This window comes from Megalops cyprinoides, chromosome 15 (assembly GCF_013368585.1).
Source record: "Megalops cyprinoides isolate fMegCyp1 chromosome 15, fMegCyp1.pri, whole genome shotgun sequence".
Taxonomy (NCBI): Eukaryota; Metazoa; Chordata; class Actinopteri; order Elopiformes; family Megalopidae; genus Megalops; species Megalops cyprinoides.
This window is the reverse complement of record NC_050597.1, coordinates 17,272,598-17,293,209: the sequence shown is the minus strand read 5'-3', so window position 1 is coordinate 17,293,209 and position 20,612 is coordinate 17,272,598. Positions and strand designations below refer to the sequence as shown.

General features: G+C 37.8%; 2 protein-coding genes across 3 annotated transcripts in view; one reads left to right on the top strand and one right to left on the bottom strand.

Moving 5' to 3' along the window:
• Positions 1-955: 955 nt before the first annotated feature.
• LOC118790120 (gamma-crystallin S-1-like) lies at positions 956-2,368 on the bottom strand. 2 transcript variants are annotated; one of them, XM_036546950.1, is made up of 3 exons: positions 2,360-2,368; positions 1,686-1,928; positions 956-1,231 (listed from the first exon to the last, which is right to left on the bottom strand). In XM_036546950.1, exons 1-3 carry the CDS (start codon positions 2,366-2,368, stop codon positions 956-958), a joined length of 528 nt encoding a protein of 175 aa, XP_036402843.1. The 2 variants fall into 2 exon arrangements, with proteins under 2 accessions (XP_036402843.1, XP_036402845.1); XM_036546952.1 differs by having other exon boundaries at positions 1,689-1,928.
• A 5,136-nt stretch (positions 2,369-7,504) lies between these two features.
• Positions 7,505-20,612, top strand: part of mcph1 (microcephalin 1) — a 38,107-nt gene continuing 24,999 nt past the window's right edge. The window contains exons 1-11 of the mRNA XM_036547250.1: positions 7,505-7,538; positions 7,771-7,862; positions 8,057-8,175; positions 8,545-8,635; positions 11,072-11,183; positions 11,268-11,399; positions 12,378-12,420; positions 12,873-13,677; positions 16,538-16,573; positions 18,000-18,031; positions 18,273-18,435. Of these exons, the coding sequence (XP_036403143.1) occupies positions 7,505-7,538; positions 7,771-7,862; positions 8,057-8,175; positions 8,545-8,635; positions 11,072-11,183; positions 11,268-11,399; positions 12,378-12,420; positions 12,873-13,677; positions 16,538-16,573; positions 18,000-18,031; positions 18,273-18,435 (1,659 nt within the window). The remainder of the gene's footprint in view (positions 7,539-7,770; positions 7,863-8,056; positions 8,176-8,544; positions 8,636-11,071; positions 11,184-11,267; positions 11,400-12,377; positions 12,421-12,872; positions 13,678-16,537; positions 16,574-17,999; positions 18,032-18,272; positions 18,436-20,612) is intronic.

The window sequence follows — 20,612 nt, the reverse complement described above, 5'->3', positions numbered from 1 at the left end:
TTGTTCATGAAATGCTATTTTCTGCTGTCACTAGAGTTTCTTTTTAAAAACTATAATATTTTTTTTTCCAGATTGATATCTATAGCCAAATAAAAAAAGTGTTTGAAGGCCCTGCTTGGTTGGTTGTCAGTTTACAGCAGGTGTTTTATCTCTGTGCTGTACAGAGAGACCGGGGAAGGAGGATTGATCCGTATCTGTGGCCAACCTATGAGCATGGATTTTATATAATGTGAGGCGGTCATACGCCCCTGCCTCTGGTAAAGACGTTTGTCCTTATTAATTTCTTTTTTATTATTTATTTTGATACAGAATTTGTTGTTGGTATATTCTGTTTTACTAATATCCACACACAGCAATGATGACATCTTTACACTATTTAAATTATGTAATACTGAGTTTTAGGAAGATGACATTGGAATTCCCAGAGTTTGGCTCCTCCTTAAAGCTCAACTTGTCTAGGCAACAAGGTCAGCTAGGTTTCTTGTGAGTTGACTAGTTCTATTCGTATTTGGCAGCTTGCAAAGATATTTTTCATATACTATTTTGAAAACAAATCTTTAACTTTTCATTGTTAAACACAAATGAGTGCATGAGTTTATCATCAATGTGTAAGCATGGCCTCCAACATGTAACATTGTTATCTTAGGGTTTGGAAAAATTCAAATTTTACAGTTATCACTAGTTAATTCTCTATTATCTGTCAGCCTTTCTACCCAGAACCAGTTATTCTGTGCTAGTTGTGACTACGATCTCTAGACAACATGGTCTTCATTTTATTTCAAATTAAAAACTGTTTTCCCTGAATCAAATGCAATTGCAATAAAATGGTTATTGGCAGGGGAAATTTCTAGAATGTATTATTACTGTATATTTGGTAACCCTGACAAGCATCATTGAAAGCATGCATGAAGATGTAAAATTCAAAGTTTGATTTTAAATAGGAACTTTATTTTCTTCAGTTGAGGTCAGTGACACGGCGCAGAGACCCAATAGAGGAGCTCATGCCACCCCATGCACTGTGCCTGCTGTATGCTCCTGGCCGCAGGAAGTACTGGCGCCCCCTGTAGTGGGGGTGCTCATGGAGGATCCAGTAGCCTTCCACAACATTGCAGGAGAAGATGTCACGGATTTGGAAACGGTCCTGAAGATTTGGACAGTCATCCATCAGCTCCATCATCCTCCCTCCAAAGTCCGCTCTCTCAAAGATCTTCACTCTATAGTTTCCATTGTACTAAAAAAAAAAAAAAAACATCAACTGCCTTTAAGGGGCTGCAGCAGAATCAGGAATTATTGATATTATCACTGTGTAATCACCATGCAGTGATTGTTAGCATTTATTCACTTAGCAGACACCCTTATCAAGGGCCATCTTACATTTCTACATATCATGCATTTGATACTGCTGGAAAATTGCTGATTCTAATTCTGTGGTAAGTATAACACCAAGAGAGCGGTAACCCATCTGAGAACTTAACCAGCCAAAAATTACATGATTACATGTGTTATGCTTAAAATTTCATAATCATTTGGGTGATATATTGCAAAACACAATGGCCTCAGCTGGAATGGTTTAGGTTTAAGCAGCATCTGTTGAAATGGACACAGACAATGGTTGCTGTCTAACAGACTGAGGCATAATGGCCTCTGTGTGAATGGTTCTGAGCGCTCATGTTAAGTCCACTCACAGCAGGGATAATGCGACAGGAGCGGATGCAGTCATTGAAGCCAGCCCAGCGGTGATGGTCTGGATATTTGCCCCGTGTTAGCATGTACTGGTAGCCCATGTAGTTGGGTTTCTCATAGGCCACCCAGCAGCCACTGTCCACCCGGATGGAGTTGCAGCGGGTGAAGTGGAGGTGCATGTCGGTGCGGTCGCCGTTGCACTCGTAGTGCCGGCCCTGGAAGTTCCTATCCTCGTAGAAGATGATCTGAACAGAGCCCACGACACCATCATAGCTGAGCGTGCACAGTGCTCTTTGTAATCATTCTTCCTGTTCCTCACAAATGTATGAGCTCACATGCATGAAAGTTAGTGACCAGAAAATGCAAAGAACATACAGATATGATCATCAGATATGGAGACAGCTGAGAGCAACTTGTTTTTGTTGTAAACATAGCTGGTCACCCATTTCTGATAAATATGTCGAGCAAACTGATAGATGACTGACAGACGATAAATGTGTAGCATTTTTTCACCTGTTTGCTAGCAGTATCTATGTTAGACTGTAAATGTTGTAAAGCAAGAAATATTAATAAATCACCTTTAACACAATGTGATTATGGCCTAACTACTGTCATAAAGTTTTGATGAATAATTTTATATATGTAAGTATCATAAATAAGTGATTAGTTTGCTTACCTTTCCCATAGCGACATTGCAGGTCAAAATGACAGACCTCCTAACATCAGAGCTCAGAGCAAAGATCAGAGCTTTGTTATTCAAATTGATTGACCCCTGACATCAGCAGAAAAGGTCTATAGGCTGCGTTATAGTTAAGAACACATGTCAAGTTCATGGTTCACTTTCCCTCTAAAGCTTTTTTACACAAATCAATCTTTGTCCTTTCAAAGCCCAGACAATAGATTTGCTCTGTCAACTTTGCCATTTGCACATTAGGAAAAACATGAACATATCTACTGGTGAGGTCAAATAGCCCAGAGGTTACTACACTAAAAACAAGACTTAAAAAATAATAATAATTAGACTGAAACAATAGCAGTCTAATGGAATGGCATAAACAACACAAGTGGATGGATGTATTTTAAAATGTTTGGGCATTACACATTTTCATCTTAGCATAGATTCTGAGGTTAATATGTGTATGACTTACATATATGTGAAGGTACAAAGAGCAAAGAACTACAACCATACTCTTAAATAAATAAATAAATAAACTGTTTTGTCTGTTTTGCAATAGGTGTAGAATGCTGCCCTGGAGCACTCCTGCCCTGGAATCCATCATAACGATTAATGATGCTGGCATAGAAGGACAAAGTCATACTTTTCCACTCTTAATAGTTAATGAAGTTGAACAGTTGATGAAGTCAGAAATTAAAAAGTAGATCTGTGATTTTATCCAGGGTATGTTGTCTCTAGTATACGTATAAACACTTTATCACTATTTAAACATATATTTTCTAGTTCTTCAATGAGGAAAAAGTCAAAAAAAACTAATGATCCTCCACTTAAATTTGAACTGCTCACAAAAATCACAGTTTGGGTCAACTTCTGCACTAAATCTGTCTTCTTCCATAAATGTTAAGATATCTAGTAGGGATTCCATTTTAATGGTGGCTTCTTTGTTGAGATAACATCAGGGAAACAGACTCTAAAAGATCAAGAAGCTTCAAAATGTTGTATGACATATCTGTTTATGGCGTACGTCACATACAAGAAACAAAATGGGCCCCCATCACCCATACACACCTCACTGTGCCACAAGCCACAACAATAGTAATTTTGTCTTTGATCCTTCATTGTTTTGTTGGGATGGGGGTGGGGGAATTAAAAATGGCAATAAATTCTACATTTAAAATCATCTTTAGGTTGTATTGTCTATATTCTGTGAAAATGCATTCATTTGTATGCAACTGACCACTATCACACTTGATAATCATAATGATAATAAAAATGTTTCTGTACGTACTGAAATTTCAATGCATCCGTTTTCAATGCGTCTCCTTTTTATCCAACCCTATTTTGGGTTTTCTTATCCTCGCCAGTTGTCACCATTTCTATACAGCAGAAGTCTTACCATGATAAACTCTGCACTCGTGTAGGAGTGCTGAGGCAAGTCAAATGCAATGCTGTGAAACACTTGCACACAGCTAATGGTCATTTTTTCACACTACAAGCCACACTGTGCACTACAGTGGAGTGGGTGATTATTAGAAGATGATAGGTGCTACTCCACTGATGTCATCTTGTATATGTATGTATATATTCAGCACTGTAATGGAGATGATGAAGTAATACAACTATGTGGATATTTCTGCTAAGTTGGGAGAGATTCAACAATGGAAGTTGGCTGAAGAGTGAGTGGATCCTTTCCTTGTTCATCCTCATAGCACGAAGCAAAGACGTGGGAGACTTCCTGGGAGAGGTCGGGTACGACAATGGTACCCATGTTAATTCTTATTTTCAATGAAACCCTGTTAAGAAGTGTTACGTGTGTGTATGTATTAGCTTTATTACTGTTTTTGTTTCTATATACATATACACATACATACATACATATAGATAGATAGGATATATTTGAACATATCTCTCAGTCAAAAAATTAGCTAATAACTATATTGAGTTGCTATGATACAAGTATGCGGCTAGTTGACTAGCAAGCCTAGTTAGCTAGCTATGTGTGTGGTTAGGAAGACTGAAGGGGATACACTTCCGAGTTGAAATATTTATGCTAGAAGTTGATCACAAGATATCTGCTTACATCAATTAGAACATGGTTTACAGTGGATCAGTTTTGACCAGAAGTAGCCATGTATCAAACATTTATCATAATGTTTTACCACAAAAAAAAAAAAAAAAAAAATCGGTCTAATCTTTTTTGTGTTTAGTCTGCTGTCAAAATAGACACAATGACTTTCAACAGACCACAAATGTTATGCACTCTTCCAGTACAGGCACTCCAAATGTCCATGCACAGTGCAGGCTGTTTAAAACACTTCATAGGGAGCAAAGCTTTTAGAAGATTGAGTACATTTATTTGTATTGCAGTAAACAATCATCAAAGGAATACATGACAAACAACATCCCAATAATATATTTCATATCTTCATTTTACAAAAGATTAAAGATAAAAAACAGACACACTCAGGGATATATACAAAATTTGAAAAGCTACGTTAACCTGATCGGCATAAGTAGTTTGTTTTGACGTTGCATGTTCAAGTGTGTTTCTCAACATATGCTTGTGCATACATTCAGGAAATGTCGCCCTCATTATTCTACGCCCCTGAGCATGGGCGTTGCAACCGCGGGACACACACTCTCTCTCACACACACTTTTTTGTGGGATTAAACGAAACTAAAATCTGCCAAAGAAACTACTCCAGAGTAGGAGTTCTGTACCTGAAAACACATACACACATAGTTGACCTATTGATTGGTTAGATTGATTGAACGGCCTCCAGCCAATCACAGCCAGTACATCAGAGTCAGAGATGAGAGAACAAATGCAAAGTCAGTTTAAGTAGAAAGCGTTACGTGCATAAGATAAGGGCTTCTGAAGCTGTCAACAAATCTGAGGTGTGAAACGATTAGGCTATGTAGATAGTAATGTAGACTTAACTGTCGCAATGTTGTCTTGCTTAATGATTCCAGCTAACATTATCCATGGAAGATATAGACTAAAATAAAATATCCTAGACGAGGTCGCTAGCTAGGTTAGTCATCCCTAATGTGAGCCAACTAGCAAGCTAATGTTAATGCTAGCCAATGGTATTTGGATTCATTTAGTTAGATAGCATTGTCATAACTAGCTAGCAAGTTTAAGTGTAAGTAACTCCGTGGGCCATCTCTTGCACCATTGTATTTTCCTATCATAGAATTGTCCCATCAAGCTACCATTGTTCTTTTTGTTATGCAAGATAATTAGGATGCACGAAAGGAAAAGGCAGAAGATTCCTTTTTCAAGTCAAATCATGTAAGTGGAGTTATGAGATGAATTTGTTATGCTTAGCTTGTTACCTAAGACTTTCCAGCTGACTAGATAATTCAGTTTTCATTAGTGTTGTTCTTGCATTGCTTATTGTTATGTTAATGTTCATTAAGGTAACGGAAGTTTATTTGAGCCTGGTATTTCTAGCGATAATGGACGACGCGGAGTTCGGGTAGTAGAATATAATGCACGTTCGAGGTGGTAATGCGGTCACGACTTGCTGTCGTTTTCGTATCAGGTCAACTTGATCAGTTTATTGCCTCATTTTTTTTCATGTTTTCAATTTCCCTTTTTGTAAATGTTACCTTTTGTAAGTGTTTTTGAGAGCAAATCAATTTAAAAACTCATAAAATAAACCATAAAACATCATTTAAGTCTTGTTGTTTTATAGGATATGAAAACATGTTTTACAGGCACTAAAAAGTCTTAAGTCAATACTTAATAGTAGGACATGCTGGGAAATTACTCACCTCCCTCTCCCAGAACCCCCCACCCCCACTTTTAAAAAGGTTTATTCGCTCCTGCCCCCGAGACTACTTTTGAGCCTCAGTCTTCTGCCAGTACGGCGCCCCAAAACTACAACTTTTGGTTTGACGCGGCGTCTGCAAGTCGTTGAAGAGTACGAACATGAGCACCAGCTCCCCGGTCAGCAGCCAATCCAGTGATCAGTGGCATCAACCAATCACAACTTCGGATGTTCTTATTTCCCCACAATTCATTGCCAATTGAAATTTGCCGCCGCATATTTGCAGACCTGAGAATCTTCACTTTCCCAGTAAATCGTTAGCTAACGTCAGGTAACGAGTTGTTTTTTGAAAATTTATAGTCTGCCTTATATGAATCTGAGATGATATGATGGTTTTCGCAGCTTTGACGATTAGGTCAGGTCACCCAAATGTGCCTACAGTGTAAAAATTGCTAACATGTTAACGAACAAAATAGCTAACTAGAAATTTGCTAGTGAGATAACTACCTTGGTACTATAAGTGATTGAGTGTGGTTTTGTTACTTACGGAGTTATAGTTACGTACATCTCGGAGTTTTTATACCAGATTATCTGGCAAATTGACTACGTATGAACGTAAACGCTGCCGATACATTTTTGACTTGTAGCGTGTCAGTTGATTTTAGCGATGATGGCTGCCTGTCAACGGGCCTCCTTGTAGCTACGCCGAATACATTTTTAAGATTAGTAGCTGGCTAGCCGCCTGACTGTGTATTTGAAGAAAAATGTAGCTAGCTAGGTAGACTGCTGTATAAGAACACGTCTCTGCGTGATTAAGTTGTAGCGACGAGCATCTAAAAAATAAATAATGAATTAAACGCAAAGTAAATGTCCGTCAAGATTGTTGTCGGGTCTAAGTGTTAAATATAATAGGTGACGATACAGTTCTTCAGTGTATTGTGATCTTCGCAGTTTGCAGTTAGCTCCTATTGACTATTGAGAGTGCTGGTGTCACCTCCCGTATTTAATAATAATGCAGTTCTGGGGATAGAAATTAAAATTTAAAATTTGTCATTTTAAATTGACATTTTAAATGTTATACAGACTAACAGGAATGGGAAAAAAAACTGTAGGCAAATCATGATGTGTAAGCTGAGCATTGGGCGTTCAGGGTGCCTCTTAGGCTTTAAGGGAGAAGTCTTATTTGCATATGTACTCACATAGAAAATGTGTTTCCTTTTCTTTAGTGGCAAGACAGTTCAGATGTTGACTCCCCCTTTATTTCCCTTTGTGTATTGTTAACCTGTAACCTATTTAAAGTATTTGATAAGGTGGCAGTGAATGAACATCTGTTTTTGCAGGTTTGCAAACTGGGAGTGTTGACTGAGAAATGACTTCAGGCCAAAGCTGCTCTATACTTAAAGGTATTGTAATCAGGTGCAGACTGTGAATGTAACTTGATAATTGTGTTTTTGGCAAACTACTGCACATTTCATAAAAAAGTACAAATTACAAGGAACAAAGTGTCTGCTAATATTAAGAGAAATATTGAGCACATTGAGGTCTTTTTAAATTTGCATTCAGTAGAAGAATGCTTCATAATTTACCTGCTCCCTCATGGTCCCTTTCTGGATTGTCTTTTTTTTGTTTTTTTAGATGTTGTTGCTTTTGTTGATGTCTGGTCGTCAAACAGAACTGAGAATTATTCTAAGCCTTTTGCTGAACAGTTACGACAAATGGGGGCGGAGGTAAGTTGGTCATTAACATATTTAGTTACCACACGGATCTGTGGTAAAGGAAAGTTATTCTTAACTAACTTCTTAGTTCTGAAAATAATTTCAACTACGCACTGCTTAATGTGGGATTTCGCCACCATAATAGTCTTGCCATGTTAAAAGTGAACCTGTGCATTTTTTCTTATCATCCTCTTTGTCCCTGATAGGTATTGGAAACATTTAATAAACGGGTAACCCATGTAATATTTAAGCATGGCCGTCAATCCACATGGAACAAAGCCAAGAAAACTGGTGTGAAGGTTGTGTCGGTTTTTTGGGTGGCCAGGTAAATTTCTGACTACAAACATAAAAACAGCCTTCTTGCAAATTGCAGATTGACATAAATGAAGTTGTGCAATGTAATCAAACAAAAGTAATGTCTGGTTAATCAATATTTTGGAAAACTGATTGAACTGGTGCATAATACCTAGACCTAACCAGTAATAAAATGGAATGGTAATGTTTTAGCTTTAACTCATGAGGAACACACTGGCAAGATGTGAGTGAAAATGGATTTTAAAGGTGGCAGTTTTGTGTTTCTGCACCTTTACTGTGTATTTCTGAAAGCAATGCCCAGTCATTTTCAGTTAATAAAGAATTTAAATAGGTCTGAAATAAGTTAACCTGAAGTGGTATTGATATGGATTATCTGCAGGTGTAAAGATGGTGGCCAGCATGTCGATGAAGAGTTATGTCCCGCAACACACGAAGAGAGCCACATGAATTCTGTGCTTAACAAACGAACAGTAAGATCCAAACCATTAACACTGTTCTTATGCCTCATTAAGTCATTTAATTTGAAAGTGTTTTTAAGGCCCATAAAAGTCAGTAAAAATCACTGTTGTCATTAATTTGAGAAAAACGGGTCAGCTGAAAGGTCTATAGAATTGCAGTTGTTAAGTACTTTGAATAAATCTCGTGTAATACATTCACATTTGACAGTCCTCTGTTCTTTGGCTTGGTGTGTAGTGCTTTATAGATCCTCAATCATGGTTACTTGCAAGACATGGAGTATATCTTTATGGAGGGAATTAATGCCTATGTTGTTTTACTGTTTAAAATCCTTGTCAGGGTGGGCAAAGGTGTATTCTGCATCTCACCAATGAGGAGGTTGCTCTCTGGATGGACCATAAACAGGATTAATATAATTTGTGATGCAGCTTTACAAAAAATACCTACGGCCTCAGGAATGTGCCATACCAGTTGCTGTCGCAGTGAATCCAATGTGGATCCCATGCCTTTGCGATATCGTTAATGAGTTGAAGCAACCACAGCAGGAATAAAATAACGCTAATTGAATCTTTCATTGGGGATTTTGTGCGTACCTTAAATATAACAAAGGTTTACAGTGTTTAAAAGATTATAGATTGCAAATAATTGAGGGGAAAAAAATAACAAAAAACTTGAATAGGTCCAGAGAAAGTTTCTATATAGCATTTAGCTTTGTATACGTAACAGGTTTTAAGTGTATGAAAATACACATTAAATACACTTTACATGGACAATGGCAAGAAACAGTACATCTAAATTAAATGAAAATTACTTGGAAGTAGTTCTTATTCATGTTAAACTAAAAACAATACCTGGTTTAAAATTTGAATTACACCTGAATGCAGGTTGCCATGGAGTGCAAGTTGCCCACACTTCCAGCAGGAAAATTTTGCAACTGACAAAGTGTGACCTTGAATTGAGTATATATGGGCATTTCACTTCATGAAGGTTCATAACGACTACGCAAGGTGTTGCTTTTGAAACCTGTTTGTGATAATCCCCGTTCAGCACTCCAAAATTAAGTAGGGGGCTATTGATGACATTGTCTGTGATCAAAAAAGAGGCTGTTTCTGTTTTTTTAAATGTGCTTAACATGAATACCCTAAAACTAAAGGAAGATGCAGGTCATATACTAAAGAAGTTTTTAAATTATTATTTTTTAGTGTATTAATACGATAGAAAAGCAGTTGTGTAGCAAATCATATAATTGTATTCTTGATTGTGTGGTCTGCATGCTTTACACTCGTACAACATGTCTGACTTATGAAGTGTTATTCGTTGAAGAGTAGGTAATTCAGTCCAGTGTAATTTTTCCTGGTATTCAGGGGTTTTTGAAAGCTAGGTTTTTTTTTTCCTCTACATTTCATCTATTATACATTGAAGTAAGTCTCAAGCACACTGAGTACATGGTGGGAATCGATGCTCTTGTGATTGAGCAAACAAACTGTTTTCATCAAACAGGCACTATTCAAGCCAGCACATAGCATACTTGATGTACCTATACGTTCAGTGTAGGCATTTTTTTCTCTGGACATAACTTGACAGTTGCCATACAAACACCACCAATTACTGCTTGTTCATGGTTGTCTGACCTCGCTTGATTCGCTCCTTTTTGCTTCACCTCAGGAAGCTTACTGAAATTCTCTCTGCCTCGCTTGCACTTAGCTATTTGTTCGTCCATATATTCTAGCTCGAATCAATAGGGTTGGATTTCATCCTCCAATAAATTCAGTTTGAATAGATTGTCTTCATCGACCTGCAGCATGACACTCACAGGAGTGCTTGCCATTTTTGATTAGTGTCGCAGTCTAAAGGCATTTTTTTCCTGTAAGATGGTACCGAAGTGAATAGAAAACCCACCCGTGTGTGAATTCTGTTTGCGGGGACTGGAGAGTGCATGAGAACTGGCACAGTGTGAGAGAACTGAATGCTTGGCAGTCACACCTGCATAAATGGCTTACCATTCAGTTCTTGGCGGTGGCATAGACTAAACAGTAATGCTGGTCGCTGCTGTTTTAAGATGAAAGAGAATTGAAATAAAATGTGCATTAATTTTTGAGTGCCTCCTAATTTTATTGTGGATAATTTCAAGTTGCGTAATTTATAGGGAGATGAGGAGTCGTTGCTTTAATTGAGTTTCTTGACATTTTGGCCAAACAACTAGGGGCTTTTCTCAAATGTAATGTCTTTTGCTTACTACAGGTATTCAGTATTTATTTTTTAACTCCAGATATTCATGTTGTGTTCATTCTTCTGTCTGTGAAATTGCAGTGAAAGAATACATTGAATCAGATGATTATTCAGATATTATTAATCAGATATTATTGCTTTCCTTATTCCATGTGCTGCATATATAAATGTGTTTGGTTTAACATTCCAATATTGAATAATGTTTTCTTTTGATGTTAAAGCATCGTTGCATGCAGCCAAGGGACATTCCGGACCGGACTCCTGAAAATGACAAGTCCATGAAGAGGAAGTTGGACAGAATGGTCAAAAACTTGGTGCCTTCGTCACCCAGCTGTAAGAAATCAGCCTACAAATGGAGCTCCCTCTTACTGTAAAGTTCATATCGGTGTGGTCTAATTTAGGAAGTGTTTTGTGTAGTTCCAGGTGTGTCGCCATATATCATCGATGAAGAAAGCGGCATAGTTTACAGCCCATCATCACGAAGGTCAGACACCATTGCTCAGCGTCTGAAAGTGATGAGGGAAGAAAGGAGGAGTCTTTCACTGACTGGTAGGCACAAAAATGATTTGGTCATATCAGATCAGATGTTCAGATGTCACATTAATATGATTATGCTTCCAAATGCGACCATGGTAATGACAGTTTCCACATTGTAGCTGCATTCGCCAGTCTGGTGCTGACACGCAAGCAAACAGTGGTACATTTTATTGTGAACAGCTAATTTAAATGGATGTGGTTTCCAGAGTTTATGTGCACTAATTGTCAATTATGTATGGAACATGGTAATCATTTACACACTAGCAGAGAGGTGTTCTTGTTTTTTTGCCTGAGGTGTTATTCAGATCGTGTTTCCAGAACTGTCAATTTTTAAATACAGTGTTCAGCATTAATTGTGGTTTCCTGATCTCAGCCTTCCTTGTTTCCAAAATAGCCATACTCAGGAATATTATGAACTGAATCTGTTATGCGTGTGTCCATTTTTAAGGCAGAGAGAGAGAGGTTTGGAGTTCAGTTGGAATGTCTTTAATGGGAGATATACCAGCAGCCCCGTACTTGACAGAAAAAATGAAAGTGGGGCTCTACAAATATCTTGCAATATCAGATTGTGAAGCATGTTTGCTTGCTATTTCCAGCTCTTCTGTAACAATCTCTGCATTGCCCTAATGATTGGCCTTTGCCATTTCCATTTTTCAGTCCATTCCATTATCTGTGGCACCAGATTTTAAGTATTGATGCAGTGCAGTTGAAATTTTGAGATTCATAGATTATTACACTCACTGACTGGTCCTGCATCTCCTTTGATTGGGAAAAAAAAAACTTTGCAAAATCAGTTTGTCTGCAAAAAAATAATTTCCTTTTACTTATCTTGTATGTAAGAGGAAATCATTGATCTAACTTGAGATTATAACACTACTTGAGAGAATTACAGAAAGGCAGGGAACTGAATTGACTAACCCAGATCTGCAGTAGTTGGTAGATGTTGGGGGAAATCTCCATTGAGTGTCAAATCTCCGGTCTTTGCTGCAGGCACTTGTTGGGGTCGGACGATTATATTCCATGGCAGCCTGAGGTTGTCAAAATTCTTTTAAAAAATGTTTGTAGGTGTTTAGCAATAAGAGCATATTTGATTTTCACACAATTGTATTTATTTTGCATTTTAAAGGTAGGTTAATAATGGCAGGTGTATGGGTTATAGGTGGCTTTTTCTGTCAAACCAGTCCCAAAATCACAGAAGGAAAATCCCTGGTATATTGCATTAATGTTTTAAAATTGCCTCTCAGTGTTTTAATTGATGATTGTAATTGATTTGATTACAGATTCCTGTGGTGCAGAAGAAGAAAGAAATGATGTGAATATGTCTTTTGGTGACTTTCATAGTTCTCCAAGAAGCACAGAAGTAGAGAAGCAACATTGTGTCAAAATGCCCTCTGATGATTTTGATATTTGTGGAACGACTTTTGAAAGCAAAAGGACTGCGACCGTTGTAAGCCCTCGTCGTGATATGCTCTTTGGTGAAAACAGGTTCACACCTGTATCTTCTGGAAGCCACACACAAGTCAAAACACTTGAAAAATCATTGGTTCAAAGCAACAGAGTAGAGAAACAAGCATCACTTGAAAGTCCTTATCTGGATGTTCTCTTTGGGGAGCGCAAAATCTCACAATCACCGGTAAAATTTGACAGTGATGACATTAAAAGGCCTACGAGATCATCTTTCAAGAATGATCAGTTGAACAACATCTCAACAACGGACCCTTGTATCAAGGTTCTATTTCAAAAAAGCAAGCGCAGAAAATCCTCTTTAGAAGGTACAAAGGTAATAAATATCTCAGAAAATGACCGCCTTGATTTAACAAAACCATCAAATACCCAAAATACCCACTTCCCTCTTGATGTTCACAGTAAATCGTTAAGCATCTCCACAAGCTCAAGTAATCGTTTACCCAAGAAACCCATTGGGGCAGACCGAAAGCAGGCTAAATACCATAAAAAGACGCCCTCACCCATAAAGGTTTTTTGTCAAAGAAAAAACGCTTTGCGAACACCAAATTCAAGAACTTCCCCGAAATCTGTGAGCATCTCCCCACCTGAGGATGATGATGATGATGATGATGCCTTTGAGAACTTTTTCTCTCCAGCAAACAATCATGACAAGGCTGCCGCAAAGCGATGGTCTTCCTTGTTGGGCTTGTCATCGAAGGCTACCCTCCTTCCTCCCTTTGAACTAGAGCCTAAACCAGGGAAGCGGAAAAGGGGTAGAAGTGAAAGCGAGGCGCTGTGTCCAGCAAGGGCTAAGAGGAAAATGTATGACGTTGGCAGTAAAACAGCACCTGAGAAATAGATGGATCAACCCTGCAGATTCTCGGAGAGCCGTGTGATCGTGAACACAGATAAGAGATCGGACATGCTCCTCATAGGACACAAAAACACTTCCCCAATAAATTTCCTCAGTTCTTTGCTAGCAGGTACATGCACAAATGCTTCTTTTAAAGCAGTCTAGGTGATTGTGGTAATCGGAAAAGATCGGTGGAGACCCCGTGGCTCTCAGCTTGTCAGTGGAATGTTGGATAAATGGGCAATGCCAACAGTTTTTCTGATTGTAATGACAAGCGTGGCTTTACTTGGAAAAATGTGTAAAAATCTGTGACGTTTATGAATTTGGGTGTTGCATTTCTGAAAATGGCTCAATGCTCTGAAGACAATTTCAGCAAAATGTAGTTGGATTGTCTCTGCTTCTGGTGTGCGCATTCATAGGCTTTTGCAATGAATGGAGTGTTGATATGTGATATGTAATTAGTGAATCAAAACTGTGAACTGATTTGACACCACCAGTGACATTTTACCTCATTAGATTTTAGAAGTATTCATCTATATACAATACTTAATATCTCTGGTGAACAGCAGACTGTGAAGAGCAAAGCAGGAACTTTAAATCCCATTACATTAATTTTGCAGAAGTTGTCATAACAGTTTAACCTTGAATGTGATCTCAGTTGTTTTCCTGGTTATTTTAATGCATTGGTTTTCAAGGTAAAGTGACTCCCTTTGTGTTTGTTAGTGATTTTAAGTTTTCAGTCTTAGAATAAAGTTCATTTCATTTTTATTGGTCATTTTACAAAAAAACGCCACATATGCACTTGTCCTGAGTATAAGCTGATCCCTACAGGTTTTTACCCCAGCCATGTTATTGGCCTACACTAACCGGCCATCTAGTGGTGGAGATAGGCATGTGTAGATCGACAAGGGTTTCTTTGTGTTGCAGTTATCAGGCACCCCACAACTCATCATGTGCCTGTGACTTCCGAAGGTGATGTCTGGAGTAGTGCCTATCCCCACTATGTTGCACTGTGGGACTTGTTTTGTGAAAGAGAAGTGTGTGGAAAAAGCCAGTGGATGCATGCAAATATTAATTTAGGAAAAAACATCCAATATAAAACAGTGCATATAATGATCATAAATACTTGGCCATAGTTATACTGAATGTTTAAATATTCCATCTGTCGAGCAATCCACATGTAATTTTGGGCTCATAGCAAGCAATACAATACAATTTAGTGCAGTTGTAAATAACAAAGTTCTTTGAATCTACTAATACTATTGTGCCTAGAATGTGAAATATTTTCAGGGAAAAAAAAAATAGGAAAAGGGTGTGCCAGTCAGAAATGGTGCTGCAGTGAACCTTTTGATAGTCGTCTCAGACCAACCAAAGAGATGCAACTGAGAAATTGAACATTTTGTAGTGTATAGTAAGATTTTAAAAGGGAGGGAATCGTGTATTGCAAAAGATTAAGATTACAGATGAGCGTTTTTCATCCTTGAACAGGCTCATACGTGTTTTATGATGGAGAGGATTTAGTTGAGGGCATTGTATGAGCCGAAGAGTTGTATCCCACACAGTTCCAGCAATTCTCTGTCACCATGTTTTTTTGTTTGATAGCTATGGCTATGGACAACTTAAGAAAACATTGTTTTATCTGTTAATTTGTAATTGTATCAGTCTCTTGCAGTCAAATTGTCCTCAATGAATGTGATTCTTGGTGTACTGAATGGCCATTCCATGTCAAAGAAAAGCCACTTGTATTTGAAACTTGAAGAAAAATGACATCTGGCCATGTTTCCAATGTTAAATGTTTTTCACTTTTAAATAAACAAATCAGGATATCTTAGTCCTTTGGCTGTTTATAACCTGTCTTTAACACCCCCACCCCCCACAAATGCACCTGCTGTCTGACTGTTGCTCTCAGCAATTTTTTTTTTTTTTTTTCTTCAAACTTTTGTTTTGGGAGTGCAAGTAAGTGCAGCTGATGATCCAAATTTACAGTAGCTGAGAAGCGTTCAACATCAGTAATGAGGGGGCAGTGAAGATGGACAAAAAGACCAAGGTAACCCTTTTATATTTTTATGTAGATTACACCTGAGGTTAGTTTTGAATTGTCATGATGTGAATGAATGTATGACAATTCATTTTGGTTTTAGACATGAATACATTTCCCTTTACCTTTATTCAGACCATACCCTCAGGCTCTCTGTAAATTCCATGAATGAGACAATGTTCGCACTCCTAAAATTGTCTTTGATCTGTCAAGGCACGAGGTAAACACATTTGTCACTTGGGTCGGCAGTAATAATGTCGCACTTACATTAACTTTCAAATCAAGGAGAGCTGCAATACAGTTTTAGTCAGTTTAGATGATTTTTTACTACAGATAGGCTAAAGACAATTGTCTTTGCTGGATTATTCTTTTTCCTTTTTCAATAGTGGGGTAGATGAACTTGATGTTTGTTTAAAATATCCAAAGACACTGACTGCATGGGATACTTTGAAATTATTTTCATAAAAGATGTGGGTGGGAGGGATGTGCCTTAAACCTAAAATACAAAATATAACCAGTTTCAACAAACGCCATTACATATTTACTGATTATTGTTGAAACTTAGCATGCTCACCCTGAAGTATTGCATTGGCTTAACAGCATATATCTTGTAATATGTGTGTGTTATTTATGAGCTGCGGTAATTGCTCTGGCAAGAACCTGTTATTATTATTGTTATAGTTTCCGGCAAGCTGCTTCCTGTAAAGCCACAACCACAAAGAAACCGGAGTAGAGCCAAGAAGTTCACATTCACAAGACGCAAGCACCAGGGCGAATGCTTTGGACAAAAGTGTTAAGTTACAAACGCATTAGAAACTTCAGACGCAGAGAGGAAAATCAGAAGCCATTGTTCCGGTGAGAACATTGGGGAGAGAACAATGAGCGCTGCATGAGACGAGCGTTAGCGGGAAAGACTAAGGGGACACCTGTGACATCATGTGAGCTAGCAGAGACAACCATATGCTTCTGATGTCATGGCTAATTTGAATGTGGGGGAAGTTGAGTGGATCTCCACCAAACCAAGAGCACAATACTACCAGAGTAGGGGTACATAAACTAAAATTAAATGAGTCCTAGGTGGCGTGTTCACAAAGTTGCATTCATCTTTGCTTTTGAAGCCAAACATCAGTTTTTATAACCTTGAAATGATTTTATAAAAAAAAAAAAAATGGATCTTGGGATTACATATTGTCTGAGTTGTGTAGATTGGAGACCTTAACATTTGAGCATACTGAATGAGATGACAATGCCCCCTAAGTGTAAGCCTATGCCAAGAGAGGAAAGGGAAAAACTCCCTTGCTTAAGAAGAAGAAACCTTGAGCAGAACCTGACTGAAAGGGGGATTCATCTGCTTTTGGCCATCATTAGGTAGTTGAAGGAGGGAGGCGTAGGGAGGGAAACATTCACACAGAATAGTATTGCATATCATATCCTAACATATCCAAGTGCTCCATAGACCAGTTATTGTCACTCGTAGGACCTGACCCAGCATGGGTTTATGTATTAAGCCATGGTATTTCAGTGTCAGGAGGGCATATAAAAGCAAATTTGCAGCTGAAATTGTAACATGTAAACCAGCCTTTAACTAGTGAGTGTTGCATGGTTTTTGAATGATTTTAATTAATATCTAAAAATTACATCTTCTGGGGATCTGACACTTACCTTCATTCTGTCCCCAAAACTCATGAATATACATATTAATTAATAATACAAATTTTCAGGAGCTGTTGTGCTGAGAGCAGTCCTTTGATGATTAATAATTAATTCATACATCTAGCTTGTTGTAGCAATATGAAATGAAGTCATGTTTCTTGACCTAATGTTTCCTGTCTGTTGAATGTGTTTTTTTTCTTTCAGTAGAAGAAATTGAGTGCTAGAATAACCATTGATTTGATTCAACACAGACTTTGGTGAAATGTTTATTCTTTTGTTACTTAACAGCAAAGCCATTTATTTGACTCTGTAGTCTGGGAGGATTTGACAAATGACATCTACCATGTAGATTTCACTATTTTCTTTTTAAAAAAACAAATTTTAAGTCTCAAAGAAAGCTACAGAGCCTGAGAGAGCACAGACTCAGAGGAACATTAATAAAACACCAAAATCTGTTAATAGTATTTAAATCTCCTCATATTGTCATAGTTCATTTTAGGGGTCCTGTGTTATATATGTAAAAAATGCAATTCTTTGTTGCCATGTTGTCACCTTTCAGTGAACCCCTGCTCTTTGAGAGTGTCTTAATGTTATATGTTTATGCACTACTTTTCAGGCAAAGAGAACATTGGTCATGACCAGCATGTCCACTGAGTAAGTACTTTGTATTTTCTGAAATTATATGTGTAGTTGTTGTTTTGTGGTGTTGTCTGTAAGCTTTGTTAATGATTTAGAGGGCTTCCATTATGTTTTTAGAAATATGCCACCCCAAAAAACGAATTGCTCTATTCATTAACAAATGGCCACTTGTGTCTAGGAGTAAAACAAAACCTGAAACAACAAGGGTGCAATTTAAAAAAAAAAAAAAAAAAAAAGAATTTCTGTTATCTCGCAGGAGGCGGCACACAGTGATTCAGGTCGTGAGCAGCCTGGGTGGGTTCACTGTGGTGGACACAGTGGGAGACAGCACCACCCATGTCGTGACGGGAAGCCCGCGACGTACCCTTAATGTCCTTCTGGGCATTGCCCGTGGCTGCTGGATCCTGTCCTTTGAATGGGTACGTGCAGCTCATCAACCAGTGCATGGTCTATCAGTATAAATTAGCCCGTGTCAAGGTGCCTGCTAAACAAATGTATTTTGACCTGGAAAACTGCCATCTAAAGTGGTGGGTAAGTCAATAGTTTTTCAAGTCAGGGTTGGGGCCTGGGTCACAAGACGTCACTGTGTCATAATAAGATCAGTAAATTTGTAAAATTATGTAGCAGTTCATAGTAGTTGCATTGAACCATTGATAGATTTATATACAATTTATACCTAGAAATGAAAGATTTGGATTTTTTCTTCTTAAAAATAGAAATGGTTATGCTTTTCTTGATAGCATTGCAGAGAGCAAATTCATATTGTTAACAAATTTTTAAGTTTATTTTTATATGCTATTTTTTATGTGGTCCTCTTGTTTCTTGTTATTATTGTTGCTACTGTAAACCTAAAGACTGGTAGCCTAAACGATTTAGGAGTAAATTCTTTTATTTGGTGGATGAAAAACTGCATTATTATGAATTTAATTTTATGAAACAGAGAGGACTAAATTTAAACAAATTTCTTTCATCATTGCAGGAAATGCCTGAATGACTTCATTGATTCAAAGAATGACAGTAAATTTGATTAAATTAGCTGAAATTATGGAGTGCTGTACATAATAGGGCATATTTAATGAATGCTTAATTGGTTTTAACCTCATCAGTTTTATCAGTGTTTTTTTTTCTGAATAACTGCTTAATTTAGTGTTATTGACTGGAGAGGGAAATGCATCCATTTTCCAGAACTGCATTGTAGAGGATAGAGCTGAGCCTGGCTATAACAGTGTAAAATGTAGATAGGGCTGGCCTTCTGTGCAACTCAGTAGGCAAGGTGTTGTTCTTGAGTGTAGGGTGAGTCCTATTGCCTGACAATGACCAGGAGCCCACAGTGGCTTAGGGGTTGGTATGCCATGAGGGTCTCCTCATCTCACCCCTTTCAGACACCCTGTAACTTGAGGCACTTACGAATTGCTTAGATAATGTCAGGGATGTCAAGATGTGCTTACCCTTTAAAAACAATCTGCTTCACTGTGGTGCACTGTGGGACTTTTAATACGAATATATATAAAATATAAAAATATAAAAATAGCTGTTTGCTACGTGCAAGTGTATTGAAGGGTTAGTTTTGTCTCAAATCAGTGCAGAGGTCATAGTGAGAAAGCATAATGTGCAACTGGATATTCCAAAGGGTTGTACAAAGGTGGAAAATCATTAAAAAGTATATTGAGCTCCACTCCACATTAGATGCTATTCCATCACAAAGCAGATATGTGCACACAGGGCTATTACAGAGTAGCCCACTCATAAGAACCGCATCTTTCCAAGGACAATTTGATTCTTATAAGCGAATGATTCACCAAATCAGAGTTCCAAGTAAAATAGATGTTTGCAGCAAAGTTCTTTACACGTGGAACAAAACCTTGTTGAAGTGTTTACAATCCTTACAATCCTTCATTAAATAAAATGAATTAAAATGTTTATTAAAGAAAACACGAGTCATATTAATTATTTGAATGTCACCTTGTTCATTGAGTGTGCTGTTCAAGCTACAATGCCAATTCATGTCCTTAACTAAATTAAACACAAAATAATTTTACTCAAGTTAATTACATTGGTCTCTCCATTATAATTGGGACTGTGGTACCTTGACTGTTCTCATTCAGTGTGTGATATCTTAGATCTTCATAGCCTTAGATGCTGTTCTTACCACTATCATGAACCTCAAGAGGGCAGTGTTTTTTATCTGTAGAAACCATCTTATTCCTGCCAAATCAACAGTCATCCAGCAAACTGCACAGCCTTTTTTCCAGAATGTTTTATATGATAAGTGCTTTGGTAATTATTGTAAGATACACTGTATTAAAATTGGCAGTTGTGCATTAGACTTGCTGCTTCACCATGCATTGCCAACACTCGAACAGGAGCACTGAAGGATGAAGAATGTAATCCTCTGATACACATGCATTTGGCCAATGGTTATTTTCACTTTGCAAGTCCCTTGGTGCATCACAGGGCAGAGCGAGCAGTAAAGTAAGGATAGAGTGCAACTCTCAATGACATCATGTGTGCAACTCATAGGAGACTGATTAGTCACTAGAGTGTGCTAAAGAGCGGTGCAACAAGTGACAGCACCTCTATCGACTGAGCCAGTCAC

Coding starts and splice junctions, on each gene's coding strand:
- LOC118790120 (XM_036546950.1), bottom strand. Junction 1,232..1,685: donor CCTGTCGCATTATCCCTGCT/GTGAGTGGACTT, acceptor TTTTTTTTTTAG/TACAATGGAAACTATAGAGT.